General features: G+C 41.8%; 1 protein-coding gene across 1 annotated transcript in view; it reads left to right on the plus strand.

The window, feature by feature from the left end:
* The window catches only part of LOC148147005 (low choriolytic enzyme-like), a 263,028-nt gene that overhangs the window by 188,031 nt on the left and 56,614 nt on the right, over positions 1–18,383 (plus strand). Inside the window, exon 9 of the mRNA XM_087996181.1 lies at positions 15,554–15,678. Within this exon, the coding sequence (XP_087852307.1) occupies positions 15,554–15,678 (125 nt within the window). The remainder of the gene's footprint in view (positions 1–15,553; positions 15,679–18,383) is intronic.

Genomic DNA, 18,383 nt, shown 5'->3' on the forward strand with positions numbered 1-18,383 from the left:
GCTGGGTTGATCACTGTACTGGTTATAGTTGTACCTAATTTTCAGAAGCTATTCATACTGGTTGTTGATACCAGTGCCATCATTGTGGGAGCTGTTCTACTGCGTAATCATAATATGTGATTGAAGACCTGTCCATTATTCTTCCAAGGTACAGGCTACATGTTAACAAAATATACTCAACAATTGAGAAAGCAAACTTATAATTACTTTGATGAAGCTAAAATGTCCATGCCTCGAAGATGAAAATTGTTCATATGCTTGGTAAAAAAAATGTTATAGCAGATGCTTTATTGAGAGCATATTTAAAGAACACTGAGTGATATAGCACCCATGACATAATGTAAACTTTAGTTACTGTGTAACTCATCTGTGTTTGATATCTACATGTGTCTACTGTTAATGTGACAAAAGAATAGTATTCAGATAATATTTGATGAGTAATGAAAATGTCTCTAAGATATATTTTCATCTTTAGACGTTGTCTGTGATTATTATATTTTTAATATCATTTATTTTTGAGTTTGGATTTTTGATCTTGAACGAGTGATGTTTGGTTTGCTGTACATCTAAAGGAGTTTAATAATTAATGGTGGCTCAGTGGTTAGCACTGCGGCCTCACAGTGCAAGGGACCTGGGTTCAATTCCACCCTTGGGCAATAGTCTGGGTGGAGCTTGCATATTCTCCCATGTCTGTGTGGGTTTCCTCCCATAGTCCAAAGATGTCAAGGTTAGATGAATTGGCTGTGCTAATTGGCCATAGTGTCTAAGGATGTGCCGGTTAGGTGGATTAGCTGCGGGAAATGCAGGGTTATAGTGATGGGGTGGGTCTGGGTGAGGTGCTCTTCAGAAGGTCGGTATGGATTCGATGGGCCAACTTACCTGCTTCCACATTGTAGGGATTCTGTGAATTTTAGATTATGACTGGCATGCCCCCAGTTAAAGCTAAAGCTTTCTTTGGCCTATGACAAAGGGCAGCATGGTGGCTCAGTGGTTAGCTCTGTCGCCTCACAGCACCAGCACAGCACAGTTTGATTCCCACCTCAGGCAACATTCTCCTTGCGTCTGTGTGGGTTTCCTCCGGGTATTCCGGTTTCCTCTCACACTCCAAAGATGTGCAGATTAGGTGAATTGGCCATGTTACATTGCCCATAGTGTTAGGTGCATTAGTCATGGGTAAGTATAGCTTAGGGGAATGGGTCTGAATGGGTTACTCATCGGAGGGTTGGTGTGGACATGCTGGGCCACACTGTAGGTAATCTAATCTCTTTTTTTATTGCATCATTTTAAGCCAATATTCTCTATATCTATTCTCTTTTTCCCTTTCTCTCTCATAAATCTGTAGTTCCAGCCTCTTAAATTCTCTCATAGAACATAGAACATTACAACATAGTACAGGCCCTTCAGCTCACAATGTTGAGCTGACTTGTGGAACCTATCTGAAGCCCATCTAACCTACACTATTCCATTCTCATCCATATGCCTATCCAATGACCGTTTAAATGCCCTTAAAGTTACCAAGTATACTACTGTTGCAAGCAGTACCTTCCACACCCCTACTATTCTGTGAATAAAGAAACTACCTCTGACACCTGACCTATATCTATCACCCCTCAATTTAAAACTGTGTCCCCTCATGCTAGACATTGCCATCCGAGGAAAAAAGGGGAGTTATATTCAAGATTTTTTTTCAATCTGATGTGACTTTTCTAAAATATAGAGAATTTTGGAAAATTAAAGCTATGCATCTACTATATCGGCCACCACATTTCTTTGGACTCGAGTTTGAATTCCCGCTGAATCTGAGGACTTATCAGCTTCTGGTTCTAATAAATTTTCTCAGTACCCTTTTCTTAATGATTATAACTTTTATGGTCTTGGCTCCATTTTTAACTTACGATTTGCAATGACAGAGTCATAGAGGTGTATGACACAGATACAGGCCATTTGATCTAACTCATCTATGCTGACCATTTATCTTAAATTAATCTTATCGCATTTGCCTGCTTTTGGCCCATATCCCTCTAAACCTATCTATTCATATATCCATCCAGATGTTATAATTGTAACCAGCCTCCACCACTTCTTCATTCCATACTCATCATCCTCTGCATGAAAAAGAATTGTCCCTTATGTCCTTTTTAAATCTTTCTCCTCTGACCTTAAACCTATGCCCTATAGTTTTGGACTCCCCTACCCTGGGAAAAGACTTTGCCTATTTACCCTATCCATGCCCATTATGATTTTATAAACCTCTATAAGGTCACCCCTCAGCCTCTGATGCTGCAGGGAAAATAGCCCCAGCCTATTCAGCCTCTCCCTATAGCTCAAATCCTCCAACCTTGGCACCATCCTTGTAAATCTTCTCTGCACTCTTTCGGGTTTTACAGCACCTTTTCTATAGCAGGGAGACCATAAATATTCCGGTAATTTCTATTCCTATTGATTTGAATCCTCTACAATGAAGATGTATGCAAATAACTGTTTAATTCATTCATCATTTGCACATTTTCCATTGTTAATTACTCAGACTCTCTCTAGAGGGGCACTCACTTTCCTGACTCTAGCTTTTTGAATAGCTGTATAAGCCTGAAATAACTCCACGGAAGCTGGTATCCGCTACCAAGTTGTCCTTTATTTATATATGCACAGTACGTGGACTCTGACCAGCAACTCAGTGTTATTCCCTTGAATAGTGAGAATCTGAGACTCCTGTTTATATCTGATAGCCCGAGCTCCCTTACCAACCCAGGTTAATAACCCCAATCAGGGATCTCATACTCAATCAGATCTACCTGGCCCTCACTCCAATCACTACAAAACATTTACTTTCTGATGTTGTATTTCTAGCTTGCTTTTTCTCATGCTCTGACTTCTCCTGCCTTATTATTCTATGAGTTATTAATGATATTTTCTTTATATTTAATCCATCTTTTGATTCTGCCTCTACCTTTTTTTAAGAATTACACACTTTTTTCTTGAAATTTAATACCATCTTTAAATCCCTTGAGTATTTCTTTCTCACAGGAATGTGTTTTAGCTGAATCTAATGAAATTGCTCCTCACTTGTTTGCCATTAAATCTCTAGTGAGCTATAAGTTAACCTAATTTCCTACTTAACTTTTGCTAGCTTTATCTTCATACCTTTCTAATTGCCCCTACTTAGGCTTAACACACTAGTCTTAGACACAGTCTTCTCTTCCTCAAACTGAATTCAGAATTCAATCACATTTTGATCATTGCTACCAAGAGGTACCTTTATTATGAGTTCATTAATTACATATATCATAGTACCTTATCAGATCTAGTTCATGCTGCTGTTTGGTTGGCTCCCGTATATGCTGCTCCAAGAAACACTATGAGATTAATTTCAAAACTATCTTTGCCAATCTAATTCATTCCATTATTAGAATGGCATGAAACATAATATGTTAGTTGACAATATAATTATATAATTGACTGAACATGTTATAAAGTTGAACACTTTGAAAACCACACTTTTCAAAGCAAATAATACTGGCTACAGTAGCAACAATGCTGCATTTGTAAATGGGGGCACAATCGTGTCATGAAACCTTTGCTGGACTATTAAACCAGAGACCAAGATTGTTCTTTTGGGACCTGAATTTGAATACCACAACAGCATGGTAGAACTTGAATTTAAATAAAATGCATCATCATGACCCAATTTGGTTATCTCCGTGAGGGAAGTAAATCTGTTATTCTCACTTAGTCTGGCCGACATGTGACTCTAGAGCAAAGCAGTGTGGTTAACTCTTGACTACTTTCTAAAATGGCCCAGAAATCACTCAGTTATATGAAATCACTAAAAATCTCAAAAAAGAAAGGAAACTGATCAGGTCACATCAGAAATGACAATGGCAAACTCATTCCTGCAAATCCTGCTGGGTAACATTTGCATGTTAATTTCAATTTGAGAGAGCTTTCCCACAGAGCAGCCAAACAACAGCTTTACATAGTAATGTTCAAGGAATTGAGCATTACATAATGTGGTCTGTTTCCACACTGTAGGAATTCTATGATTCTATGAATTATTCTTCATAGACCATGTTCTAGTCAAGGCCATCACCATCATCGGTATGTTTTATTCCAATGGCAGAACAGACCCAAAGCTGAATCCAGAACAAAGCAATGTGGTTAACTCTTAACTACTCTCCAAAAAGGCTTAGGAATCCACTCCCACTATATGAAACTACCAAAAGCCTCATTGAAAGGAAAGAAACTGGTCAGGCCACAGGCAAACGAGCAACCTCTTATGCATCAGAAGTGACAATGATAAACTCATTCCTGTTCATCCTGCAAGTCCTCCTAAGTAACATTTGAGGCTAATTCTAAAACTGGAATGAATTGTGGTCATTCTGATGAAGGGCTTTTGCCCAAAACATCAATTTTCCTGTTCCTCAAATGTTGCCTGACTTGCTGTGCTTTTCCATCACCACTCTAATCTGGACTAGAACTGGGAGAGCTGACTCACAGAGTAACCAAACAAAAGCTTGATATAGTAATGCTCAAGGAATTATATCTTGTAACCATTGTCACAGACAATACCATCACCATTCCTGACGATATTTTATTCCAAAGCCAGGATAGATCCACATATATGGGAATACAGTGGTAGACAGTCAGGCGAGAGTTACTCTCGGAATCTCCATCATAGAACATAGAAACATACAGCGCAGTACAGGCCCTTTGGCCCTCGATGTTGCGCCGATCCAAGCCCACCTAACCTACACTAGCCCACTATCCTCCATATGCCTATCCAATGCCTGTTTAAATGCCCATAAAGAGGGAGAGTCCACCACTGCTACTGGCAGGGCATTCCATGAACTCACGACTCGCTGAGTAAAGAATCTACCCCTAACATCTGTCCTATACCTACCACCCCTTAATTTAAAGCTATGCCCCCTCGTAATAGCTGACTCCCTACGTGGAAAAAGGTTCTCATGGTCAACCCTATCTAAACCCCTAATCATCTTGTACACCTCTATCAAGTCACCCCTAAACCTTCTTTTCTCCAATGAAACAGCCCCAAGTGCCTCAGCCTTTCCTCATACGATCTTCCTACCATACCAGGCAACATCCTGGTAAACCTCCTCTGCATCCGTTCCAATGCCTCCACATCCTTCCTATAGTATGGCGACCAAAACTGCACACAATACTCCAGATGCGGCCGCACCAGAGTCTTATACAACTGCAACATGACCTCAGGACTCCGGAACTCAATTCCTCTACCAATAAAAGCCAGTACGCCATATGCCTTCTTCACCGCACTATTTACCTGGGTGGCAACTTTCAGAGATCTGTGTACATGGACACCAAGATCCCTCTGCTCATCCACACTACCAAGTATCCGACCATTAGCCCAGTACCCCGTCTTTTTGTTACTCTTACCAAAGTGAATCACCTCACACTTACCTACATTGAACTCCATAACTCCATCATTGATTCCAGAACCTGTGAAGTCATCATTTTAGACGTGGGCAAGGAAACTTCTTGCTAATTACCTGTCAGCTAATGAGTCAATATTTCTCCATGTTAAATGCCACTTGTGGGAATCACGAAGATAGTAAGGATGCAGAATGTACTCTGGATGGAGAACTTCAGTATCATTACTCTTGGCTATACCACAACTGACCAAGCTGGACAAGTCCACATGGTGAGTTACAACACAAGGCTATTTACACCCCAAACAGCATGTGTTTCCAGTGACTGATAGGACTAAACCACTCCATGACCAATGCATCAGATCTAAGGTCCACAGTCCCACCACGTCTAGTTGTGAATGGTGTGCGGACAATTAAGCAAGTCATAGGAGGAAGAAGTTCCTTAAATATTCCCCATCTTCAATCAGAATATTCTGCAGCTGAGGTCATGGTCAGTCCTGTGGCTGCAGTGGGAAGAAGTGAGAATTAAGTGACTCAGCTGTACAGAAATCAGTCAGGGTACTAGTCAGTCATCGGCTGCCCAAGCAATTTGGGGGCTGGGCCACAGTCAGTCTGTTGAAAGCAATGTTGCGTTATTAGCATAATGATACAGTGATCAGTGTATAGTATGGGAGGGAGGCTCAGCAACCTCAATGAAGATTGGTGTCGGGGTTGTGGTCATGCTGAAAGAAGACAATTAAATTTGTAAGAAGGTTAGGTAATAGAGCACAGGTGAGAAAAGAGCAATGCAGAAGCTAGAGTCAAGCAGAAACCTAGATTCTGGAGAGAAGGTGAATGGCATATTTACCGAATATGCTTGATGTGGATCTCAGAGTGTAGTAAAGTGACAGCTGGAGATTCATTCAGATTGATTGGTTGGGGACTTGGGAAAGGCTGAAGCCTATGGAGTTCACTGGGAGGACTACGCCGTAAGAAATGTGAATGTTTCAGTGTGCACACGCATGAAGGTGTGCAACAGAAGAATGACTGCTGCTGCCTTCTATTATTGCCTTCCATCGTACATAATTGGTCAATGGAAATCAAATAGCCATCACCACAACTGGAATGGGCAGGGTTAGTACATTAACCCTGTGAGGGAGGGGCTTTGAAATCCAAAAATGTGAAGCTCTTCAAAGGGCCAACATTATTGCACACAGACACATACACTGTCGGGGGGACACATCTGCCAATTTCTAGTGACACGTATTGGTTACCTGTCTTCAAAGCACCTCCTGCCCCAAACATTTATGACCATTTTCAACAAGATCAAGATTTTTGCCTACTGAAATGTCTGTCTACCTGCAGAGATGGTGCCTAATTGCAAGATCCCATGCAACAGTGGGTTGCACATTGCATACTTCTGGTGCAGCAGCATCCCAGGCCACACATTGGTCCATGGTACATCATGTAGGCATTATGATGTTTGGCATTATGATCTGACAATGAAAATTAGCTTACGGAGATGGAAAGGAACAAATTGTATAAAGCAGTGAGTATTATCGACAACCGTGAGCCTTAATATACAGTGAAATGACACACTCCTGCCATTGATGTGACTTTAAAGGTTTTATTTTTCCATTCCCTGCCACTACACCTCAATGCAGTCCCAGAGTCCACAGCTGGTGTGAAGAGAACCTCCTGAGGATCTAATTAGCCTTGGAGCTTTGATCTAGACGTACAAGAGATTTTTCATCTAGAGGGCCCAGACAAGCTGTATGTGTGTCCTGATCAGAGCTTTGGCGATGTGGCCTCCTCTGTCAGTCCTTGGGGAAGAGGACTACCATCCTCTGCAACATCCTATCAACCAGGACCTTGAGGTATATTTCACCAAATCACGACATACTTTGACCTCTGGTCCAAATGTCTCTAACAAAGCAGGGAGGCTCAAGAAGGCTAGTTCTCATCCATGTATGCAAAAGCCTTTTAAATATGGCACCAACAGCAGGAATGCCACTCTATTCTGTAGTATCTAGGCAGTAGCAATCTCTTCCAGCTACAGTGTCTGGTAGGATCGGGGCTAGATTAGATAATATGTACTTCATAGGTAGTCAGTGAGGCGTGTTTAGTAGGACAGCATAAAACAATTCATTGGGAATTTCAGGGAGAAAACCTCAATGGAATGCAGTAGAAGTGATACTTTGCCCAAAAAATAAGTTTCAATGGTATGTGTATGTTTTTGTGTATAGGTTTTTCTTCACTTGTGTTATGGACCATGCCAGTCCCCTCAAAACCTTTCAAGAAGGTAGCCCAGACCCTAACTTTGCTAGTTCTTTTAAGCAGGTCTAAAGTGGGTATGCCAGGAGACAATCAACTGGTCAAGCCACTTAGTTTTGAATAAAACAGAATTTATTTACAAGATTACTGATTGAACTGTAAAGAACAGAAAACAGAATGCCAATTAACTTATCCTATCTAAAAGCTCATCCCACTTAACGATACTATTCCAAAATGCTTGCAACAATCCCCTTAAACACGTCTTGGCATAAAAGGTAAAATTAAACGCCCGTTCTCACAGGATAGGAGTCAGAGAGAGAGAACCAGCCTAAGCTTGCTTCTGAATTCCAGCAACATTTCTACACAACTACTGCTAAAAGAAACCAAACCAGAGAAAAGCTGAGCTGGGAGAACTATCCACTCCCCTTTCATTATACAAGTTTTATTTTTAAACTTGAAAGCCTTCTACCTGAGACAGTATCTGTTATTTGTATACAAATTGGCCCTAGAACCCATCCTAACTCAGACTTTTTGGAACCTGTGTTTTTACGACCTCCTGAAGAAAAAAGTTAAGGACAACCAACCGTTGTTAAAGGAGCAGCATCATCACACTTGTTATTATTCTTGGATGTGGCATCACTGGCTTGGCCAGACTTTATCACTCATCCAAACTGCTCATGAGAAGGTAGTGATAGAGTAGGTGCCAGTCATTGTAGTCATGTTACTGTTACAAAGGAAATTACAGGAATTTGAGCTAGAGGTTGTGAGGGAACAGTAATATAGTTCCAAGTCAGGATTGTGTATGGTTTGCAGGGGTACTTGCAGGTAGTGATTTTTCAATGCATTTTTTAGCTTGTCCTTCTAGGTGATTGTGGTTGCAAGTTTGAAAGTTGCTGCTGAAGGAGACTCAGTGAATTGTTGCACTGTATCATTGCTGTCTGTCAGTATGCAGGGAGTGAATGTTAAAGGCATTAGATAGGGCAAGTGAGGAGTATTCTAACATCATCAGTAAATATCCCCAGCTCTGATCTTATGATGGAGTGAAGGTGACTGACAAAGCTGTTGAAGATGGTTGGACCTAAGATGCTACCCTGAAGAACTCCTGCATTGATGACCTGTTGCTGAAATTATTGACCTCCAGCAAGTGCAACCAACTTCTTTTGTGCTAGGTATACAAACCAGTGCAGTGACTGTATGTTAGTAAGTTATTCTTCAGAAAGAGTAGTTGGAGATTCTTGTACATTTTGAATATTTTGTTGATAATCTTTGCATCTTTGTTTAACTAGGTTTGTTTTGCAATAAATTAGTGCCATGACTTAATGAGGAATAATGAACTACATATAATGTCCCACTGCTCTGTAGGTTGCCCTAAAATGTTTAATTTGCTTTAAAGAGGGATAGACTGGCAGCTCATTATTCTTTGATAGAGAATTTTCAGGCAGGATATAGAAGAGCATAAAATTATTGCAGGCATAGCATAATGGATTAAAGAATCCATTGCAGCTGTGAGGACAAATGACATAGCAAGTGAAGCATCAAATTAGGTCATATGAGTTGAGCTCAGAAGTGAAAAAGGAGCAGCCACCCTGCTAGGAATGTAGTATGGATTCCGTAGAGAGAAGACATTTAGAGGAGCAAGTAAGTAAATTTCTCAGTGCAAAACAAACAGCAGTAGTAATTCGGGACTTCAACTACATGAATATCAACTCATTTACAAACAGTGTGAAAGGCATAGAAGGGAAAGCATTCTTGAACTTCAGTGAAGAGAACTGTTTTAGCCAGCAAATAAGTCCAACAAGAAAGGGTGCAGTTGTAGCTTTGGTCTGAGGTAGTGTAACTTGGCAGGTGAATGAATTGGCAATGATTTTGAAAAGGGACTAACACAGAACAGGAATAGAAATTCTAGATTGAGAGGTGGCAAACTTTATGAAACTTAGCCATAGTCTGGCAAAAGTGAACTGCTTACAGCTCCTTAAATGAAAGTCAGTGGTAAATCAGAAAGAGGCATTCAAAAGTGAAATTCTACAGGTACAGTATAGACATCTCCTCACAAAGATAAAGGGTAGCGCCAACAAATATAGAATGCTGAGTTAGCGGGAAAACAGAAAAATAGAGCTTACAATAATTTCAAAAAAGGTAAAATCTTAGGTAGTTTAGAGATGAGAAAGTACAGAGGTGAAGTGTAAAAGGAAATTATGAAAGCAAAGAGGGGGTATGAAAATGTTTTGGCTGGCAAATCTAAGAAAATCCAAAAATTTCAATCTGTCAGTCCACAGAAATGACAGCAGCAAAGATAGCCCTATTCAACTTGCAAAGTCCTCCCAATCAACATCTGAAGGTTAGTACCAAAACTGGGAGAACTGCCCCATAGACTAATTGAGCAACAGCCTGACACAGTCATATTCATGGAATCATACTTACGGACAATGAGTCAGATATCTCCATCACTATCCCTGGGTATACAGCATCAAACTGTACAGCACAAGAATAGGCCCTTTGGCCCACAATGTTGTACTGAGCATGACACCAAATTAAAATAATCCCTTCTGTCTAGCCTTGGTCCATAACCCTCCATTCCTTGCTTATCTAAAAGTCCCTAAAATACCCCAATCGTATCTGCCTCCAATCTACCCAGGCAGTTTGTTCTAGAATCCTATTACTGTCTGTGTAAAAAATGTGCCCCTCACATCTTATTTGAACTTTCCACTCTCACCTTAAAGGCATACCCCCTAGTTTTAGACATTTCAACTCTTGGGAAAAAGGTTCTAACCGTCATCCTATCGATGCTTCTCATAATTTTACAAACTTCGATCAAGTCACTCCTCAACATCCATCAACTCCAGAGGAAACACCCCCAGTTTTTCTCGCCTCTCATTGTAACTCATACTCTCTAATCCAGGCAGAATCTTTGTAAACCTCTTCTGCACCTTCTCCAAAGCATCCACACCACATCCTTCCTGTAATGTGACCAGAATTGAATGCAATATTCTAAGTGCGGCCTAACCAAAATCTTATAAAGCTGCACCATGACATCCTGACTCTTGTACTCACTTCCCCTGCCAATAAAGGCATGCATGTCATACACCTTTCCTACCCTATCTACTTGTGCAGCCACTTTCAGGGAGCTATGGACTTGGATCCCAAGATCCCTCTGTATATCAATGCTGTTCAGGGCTCCGCCAGTAACTATACTTTGCTTTAACATTTGATCTCTTAACTTGCAGCACCTCACAGTCCCAGATTAAACTCCATCTGTCATTTCTCTGCTCATATCTACAACTGATCTATATATTGCTGTAACCTTTGACAGCCTTCTACACTATCCATGACTTCACTGACTTTTGTATTATCTGGAAACTTATTAACCAACCCATCTACATTTTCATTAAATCATTTATATATATCACAAACAGCAGAAGTCCCAGTATAGAGCCCTGTGGAACACCATTCCAACCTGAAAAACACCATTCCACCATTACCCACTGCCTTCTTTGGGCAAGTCAAGTCTGAACCCACGCAGCAAAGTCACCTTGGATACCATGCATCTTAATCTTCTGGATGAGACTACCATTGGGGACCTTGTTGAAAACCTTATTAAAATTGAAATTGAATTGAATTTATTGTCACGTGTCCCAAGGCACTGTGAAAAGTTTTGTCTTCTTAGTGAAAATCCATGACGATCTCCCTTGTCACCTCCTTGAAAAATTCAGTTGAATTAGTAGGACATGATCTGCCCTGCAAAAACCTATGTTGATTGTCCTAGTTAGGCCATGCTTTTCCAAATGTGTGTAAATCCTATCCCTATGAAATCTCTACAATAACTTCCTAACCACTTGATGTGCGACAAAAGGAGTCTATAGTTTCCTGGATTGTCCCTATTTGCCTTCTTGAGCAGAGAAACAACATTAACTACTTGCCAGTCCTCTGGGACCTCTCCAGTGGCTAGTGAGGATATAAATATCTTGCTCAAGGCCCTAGCCTTGTTGCCTTTGTTGCCTCTCTCAATAACCTGGAGTAGATACCATTGAACCCTGGGGACCTATCCCACTTAATGCTCTTTGAAAGACTCAATACCACTTCTTTCTTCAACTCAAAATGCCCTAGGATATCAGCAGTTATTTCACAGTTATTTTATGATACCACTCTTTCAAAGAGACAACCCCAGGTGTTTCCATAAGACTTAAAATAAATTTATTTTATCTTCAAGTTTTTGTTGCAAACGTTTTGTCCCCTGGCTAGGCGACATCATCAGTACTTGGGAGCCTCCTGCGAAGCGCTTCTTTGATGTTACCTCCGGTGTTTATAGTGGTCTGTCCCTGCCGCTTCCGGTTGTCAGTTTCAGCTGTCCGCTGTAGTGGTTGGTATATTGGGTCCAGGTCGATGTGTTTGTTGATGGAGTTCGTGGATGAATGCCATGCCTCTAGGAATTCCCTGGCTGTTCTCTGTCTGGCTTGCCCTATGATAGTAGTGTTGTCCCAGTCGAATTCATGTTGCTTGTTGTCTGCGTGTGTGGGTACTAAGGATAGCTGGTCGTGTCGTTTCGTAGCTAGTTGATGTTCATGTATGCGGATTGTTAGCTATCTTCTTGTTTGTCCTATATAGTGTTTTGTGCAGTCCTTGCATGGTATTTTGTACACTACATTAGTTTTGCTCATGTTGGGTATCGGGTCCTTCGTTCTGGTGAGTTGTTGTCTGAGCGTGGCTGTTGGTTTGTGTACCGTTATGAGTCCTAGGGGTCGCAGTAGTCTGGCTGTCAGTTCCGAGATGCTCCTGATGTATGGTAGTGTGGCTAGTCCTTTTGGTTGTGGTATGTCCTCGTTTCGTGGTCTTTCTCTTAGGCATCTGTTGATGAAGTTGCGCGGCTATCTGTTTTTGGCGAATACCTTGTATAGGTTTTCCTCTTCTTCTTTTTGCAGTTCTGATGTACTGCAGTGTGTTATGGCCCTTTTGAAGCTTCGTTTGTGTGTGTTGGGGTGGTTACTTTCATAGTTTAGGACTTGGTCTGTGTGTGTGGCTTTCCTGTATACTCTTGTAGTGAATTCTCCGTTCGGTGTGCTCTGTACCATCACGTCTAGGAATGGGAGTTGGCTATCCTTTTCTTCTTCTCTCATGAATCGGATTCCTGTGAGTGTGGCGTTGATAATCCGGTGTGTTTTTTCTATTTCTGTGTTTTTAATGATTACAAACGTGTCATCGACATATCTGACCCAGAGTTTGGGTTGAATTTGTGGTAGGACTGTTTGTTCTAACCTTTGCATAACTGCCTCTGCTATGAGTCCCAAGATTGGTGATCCCATGGGTGTTCCGTTGATTTGTTCGTATATCTGGTTGTTGAATGTGAAGTGTGTTGTGAGGCACAAGTCCAGTAGTTTAAGTATGCCGTCTTTGTTGATAAGAGAAAGACCACGGAACGAGGACATACCACAACCAAAAGGACTAGCCACACTACCATACATCAGGAGCATCTCGGAACTGACATCCAGACTACTGCGACCCCTAGGACTCATAACGGCACACAAACCAACAGCCACGCTCAGACAACAACTCACCAGAACGAAGGACCCGATACCCAACATGAGCAAAACTAATGTAGTGTACAAAATACCATGCAAGGACTGCACAAAACACTATATAGGACAAACAGGAAGACAGCTAACAATACGCATAGATTAGATTAGATTAGATTACAGTGTGGAAACAGGCCCTTCAGCCCAACAAGTCCACACCGACCCGCCGAAGCGAAACCCACCCATACCCCTACATTTACCCCTTACCTAACACTACGGGCAATTTAGTATGGCCAATTCACCTGACCCTGCACATCTTTGGATGGTGGGAGGAAACCGGAGCACCCGGAGGAAACCCACGCAGACACGGGGAGAACGTGCAAACTCCACACAGTCAGTTGCCTGAGGCGGGAATTGAACCCGGGTCTCTGGCGCTGTGAGGCAGCAGTGCTAAACACTGTGCCACCGTGCCGCCCGCTCAGCATACATGAACATCAACTAGCCACGAAACAACACGACCAGCTATCCTTAGTACCCACACACGCAGACAACAAGCAACATGAATTCGACTGGGACAACACTACTATCATAGGGCAAGCCAGACAGAGAACAGCCAGGGAATTCCTAGAGGCATGGCATTCATCCACGAACTCCATCAACAAACACATCGACCTGGACCCAATATACCAACCACTACAGCGGACAGCTGAAACTGACAACCGGAAGCGGCAGGGACAGACCACTATAAACACCGGAGGTAACATCAAAGAAGCGCTTCGCAGGAGGCTCCCAAGTACTGATGATGTCGCCTAGCCAGGGGACGAAACGTTTGCAACAAAAACTTCCAGCTCGGCGAACAGAACCACTGCAACGAGCACCCGAGCTACAAATCTTCGCACAAACTTTGAACATTTTATCTTCGATTCGACAAAAATGAAGTTCCCAAACAAAAATTAATTATGAAGTGTAATTGTATTGTTACACTAAGTTAAATGCTACCTTGGCATCAAAGACAGTTGAGATCACCTCACCCATTGCAATCAGCTCTTTAGTCCATATATAGATTAAGTTTAAGACATAGTGATCCTGATGGAACTCAAGGAACGTGTACTGCTGTGTAATTACCACATGACCATTCTGCCAACAACACCTTTCATAACAGTTCACAGAATTGATGGGTGAGTTATGATTCAGTAATTGGTCAGAATGAATTTGTCCTGCTTTTTTGTGGACAGAATATATCTTGGCAACTTTTCACCTTGTCAGGTGGACGCCAATGTTGAAACTATACTGGAACCGATTGGCTAGCTCAGAAGCTCAAATCTGCAGACGGCAAGCAAATGTTGTTTAAGTATGTGGTTTTCGCAGCATTCTGTGTCTTCTGCTATTTTTTAAAACCACATGGAGTGAAATTAGATTAGATTACTTACAGTGTGGAAACAGGCACTTCGGCCCAACAAGTCCACACCGACCCTCTTTAGAGCAACCCACCCAGACCCATTCCCCTACATCTAACACTACGAGTAATTTAGCATGGCCAACTCACCTAACCTGCACATCTTTGGACTGTGGAAGGAAACCAGAGCACCCAGAGGAAACCCACACAGACACGGGGAGAATGTGCAAACTCCACACAGACAGTTGTCCAAGGTGGGAATTGAACCCGGGTCCCTGGTGTTGTGAGGCAGCAGTACTAACCACTGCGCCACCGTGCTGCACCCAATTCACCTAAACTGCACATCTTTGGACTATGGAAGAAAACCTATACAGACTCAGGAAGACCATACAAACACCACACGACAGTCATCTGGGGCTGGAATTGAACCCAGGTCCCTGATGCTATGAGGCAGCAGTGCTAAGCCCTGAGTCACCTGTAATAAATTGGTCAAAAACTGAAAGACCATATATTTGAGGACCTGAGGAGGAGGCCAAGATGGAACATTCACTCTGCACTTCAGGTTCAAAGTGGATGCGAGTACTTCACCCTCATTGTTTGCAATGATGTACAAAGCTTTTCCCAAAATTGAGGATATTTGCAAAGCCTCCTCCTCCTCCAGTTATTGTTGGGAGTCTCAGTAGGCTTCTCCTCTTCTGATGCTGTCTAACCTGACATGAATGCAATAGAAATTCTTGATCATTTTCCTCTTCCAAATAACACTGTGGGATGCCAAAAGGCGCATCATTGTAATTTTTTAATGAAAATGTCTTTTGATTTCTAATAATTTGCATTCTTGGACTCCGAGATCCATTTGCTGTACAACAGCTCCTAGTTACTCACAATGTAGAAATATTTTATTATCCTTGAGTCAAGAGTGAATTACCTCATTTATCCATTGAATCAAATTAAAAATATTTGTAATATGTAACTAACTTTATTATTCTTTATTGCAGAACTGCTTTTAGCAAGAATGGGAAACCTACTATGGTACCAATAGATGATTCAGACATTGAACTTGGACAGATGCGAGGCCTTTCGACTGTAGATGTTTATAAGGTTAACAAGTTGTATAAATGCAGTACGTGTAAAACATATACCTATTTGAGTACAATTTCAACGGAGACTCCATAAATAGTGAACTTTCCATATAACCAATTACAATGTTCAATCAAGTCTAACAGAATTGACCATATGTTATTTTACAGCTTCAGTTTACTTCACATGTAGGTCACCTGGGAAATACCTAAATTTATTGCTGGGAGAAAACAAAGGAAGAGGAATACCGAGAGAGGGTCATGGCTTAATGAATTATCATATAGCTTATTAAAATGGACATGTAAGAAGACATAAATCATGGGGGTTTTTTCAGAGCTGAAACCAAATTCAAACGTTAGGGTATTTCATGGAAGCTTATTGGAGGAAGAAGGGAAGAATTGTTTTACAAAAACAGTAGGAGTAAGTACAATGTGGAAGACAAGTGGTCTTTTGGTTTATTTGTCAAATCTTCTCACTCTTCCATTGGAGAAAAGTACAAAGTATTGGAAGTATTTACAACTAAAAATCTTATAGACCTGATATTCTGAACATTTAACGAACATTCTTAAGCCATAGAGTGAAGCTTAGTCCAGGGCTTTCTAGTTTAGAAGCAAGAAGCTGAATCTTAGTATTTTTGGGTTAGTCTGAATTGCAACAAGCTTTTCACCACAAGGTCAGGCAGGTTATCTTACCATTCCTTACCACATTAATTGTCTACCGCACCTCTGTGGCATCATTCGTGTCTCATTCCAGCCCCATCTTACCACATGCCATCACGGAACAACTCTCCATTAGTACCAAAGGACCAACATCCCTTGGGTCTCTGCCAGTTTTAAAAAGTTGTTGCACATCTGGATGAGCACTGTCATTTGAAAGTATTCTGCTCATTGTTGGACAGAGTCTGAATATATTGGAAAAGGAAAAGATGGCACCAAAATTCTCCGGCAGAGACCTGGAGCCAAGAGGTGATGCAGAGAAGAGGTGCCTGTGTAATGTAGCTGAGTACAATAGTGCCATCTGGTTTAGTGCTGCATCCATGCAGCAGAGAGACAGCCAGCAGTTCCATAAGAAGGTCAATGACCTCAATTGTGTTTGGATAAGTGCCACACTTTTTCCTTCTGTTACCTCACACTCATTCTATCTCACACAGGTACTGCTCTGCCAGTCTATTCCACATCACATCTTTCCTCACTCACTTTCATCAACTCCAACCTCCCACACCAGCAACCTTGCATGTCCTCTATGCTACCTTCTCACTCACTCAGACCACTTCACCACTTTTACACCAGTGCTACCAGCTATACCAACTACTTTCATCTCTCTCAATCCCTCTCTTTTTCTCATTACAGTCCATAACAGGGCAAAGTGAGCTCTCACAACATTCATCTCCTGACCCCCAGTGATGTGAGAATAGGCTAGGACTTTGTTTACTGGAGCATAGGAAGTTGAGGGGTGACCTTATAAATAGATAAAGTGAAAAGGTCTTTTCCCGAGGGTAGGGGAGTTCAAAACTAAGGGGTATATTTTTAAGGTGAGCAGAAAAATATTTAAAAATATTTTAAAAAGAACATGAGGAACAATGTTTTTACACTGAGAATGTTTTGCATGTGGAATGAACTGCCAGAGGAAATGGTGGATACAGGTACATTTGGAAAAGACATTTGGAAAAGTACATGATTAGGAACTGTTTGGAGCACATTGGGCAAAGTGCAAACAAATAGGATTAGTTTAGTTTGGTTCGAAAGCATGGTCAGCATGGACTAGTTGGACCAAAGGGTTTATTTCCATGCTATATGACTCTATAAGCCCCTCACCCCACCACCATGCCCAGATATTGACACCTTGGGAAGAACATTAGGCTTAGGGAATGGAGGAACACGATATGGCGATCACCTTACTTTGACAGCTCCATAGTTGGCGAAGATGTAATGATCCAGTCAGCTAGCAGTTGAAACACTATTGGAGACCAGGCACCTACTCAGCCCAAGGCAGGGGAATGGCTGTGGTGTCGGCCATTTGTGTCTTCATCCATATACAGAGAGGAACAAGAACAGAAGAGAGCTAATGGGAGACAGTGACCCTCATTGCTCAAAACTTGCATTGGCACAGTGAATCTTGCAACATCTTCCTGCTTCCATAGACAGTTTGGTGGCTGGCATAGAAAGCCAGGTCTAACCCCGTCCCAGACCGCTGGAATTGCATACTCACCTGCCCTCCATCACTCCAACTATTGTTCCCTAAGACTGGAGGGATGATAACAGGAGGAGGGGTGTACCTGGTGTGCACTCCAGGTAGTCCCTCCTCACAAGGAGATACAATGATACCAGGAGATAGCCAGCCAGAGGAGGAACCACATACAGCCCCCTCAGAAGTCTTTACTCAGGATACTCCAGCGATGGTGAGCACTCCATCTCCATCCTGCCTGACCCTTCAATTCTTAGAAGTTAGCGTCAAGAATGAGTCAACTTGCTTATGACAAGAAGATCCTTGATGTGTCTGGCCTATCCAGACACAATTGCCTCACGGTTAGAACATAGAAAAACATAAACAGCACAGTACAGGTCCTTCAGCCCTTGATGTTGTGCTGGCCTTTTATCCTACTCTGAGATCAGACTAACCTACATATCTTCATTGTACTAACTTCCATGTGCCTATCCAAGAATCACTTATAAATCACTTATCTGACCCTACTCCCACTGCTGGCAGTGCATTCCATGCACCCACCACTCTCTGAGTAAAGAACCTACC

Source organism: Chiloscyllium plagiosum, unplaced genomic scaffold (genome assembly GCF_037043375.1).
Source record: "Chiloscyllium plagiosum isolate Xiang-an unplaced genomic scaffold, Cpla_swu_hap1 HiC_scaffold_18, whole genome shotgun sequence".
In the NCBI taxonomy this organism is placed as follows: domain Eukaryota; kingdom Metazoa; phylum Chordata; class Chondrichthyes; order Orectolobiformes; family Hemiscylliidae; genus Chiloscyllium; species Chiloscyllium plagiosum.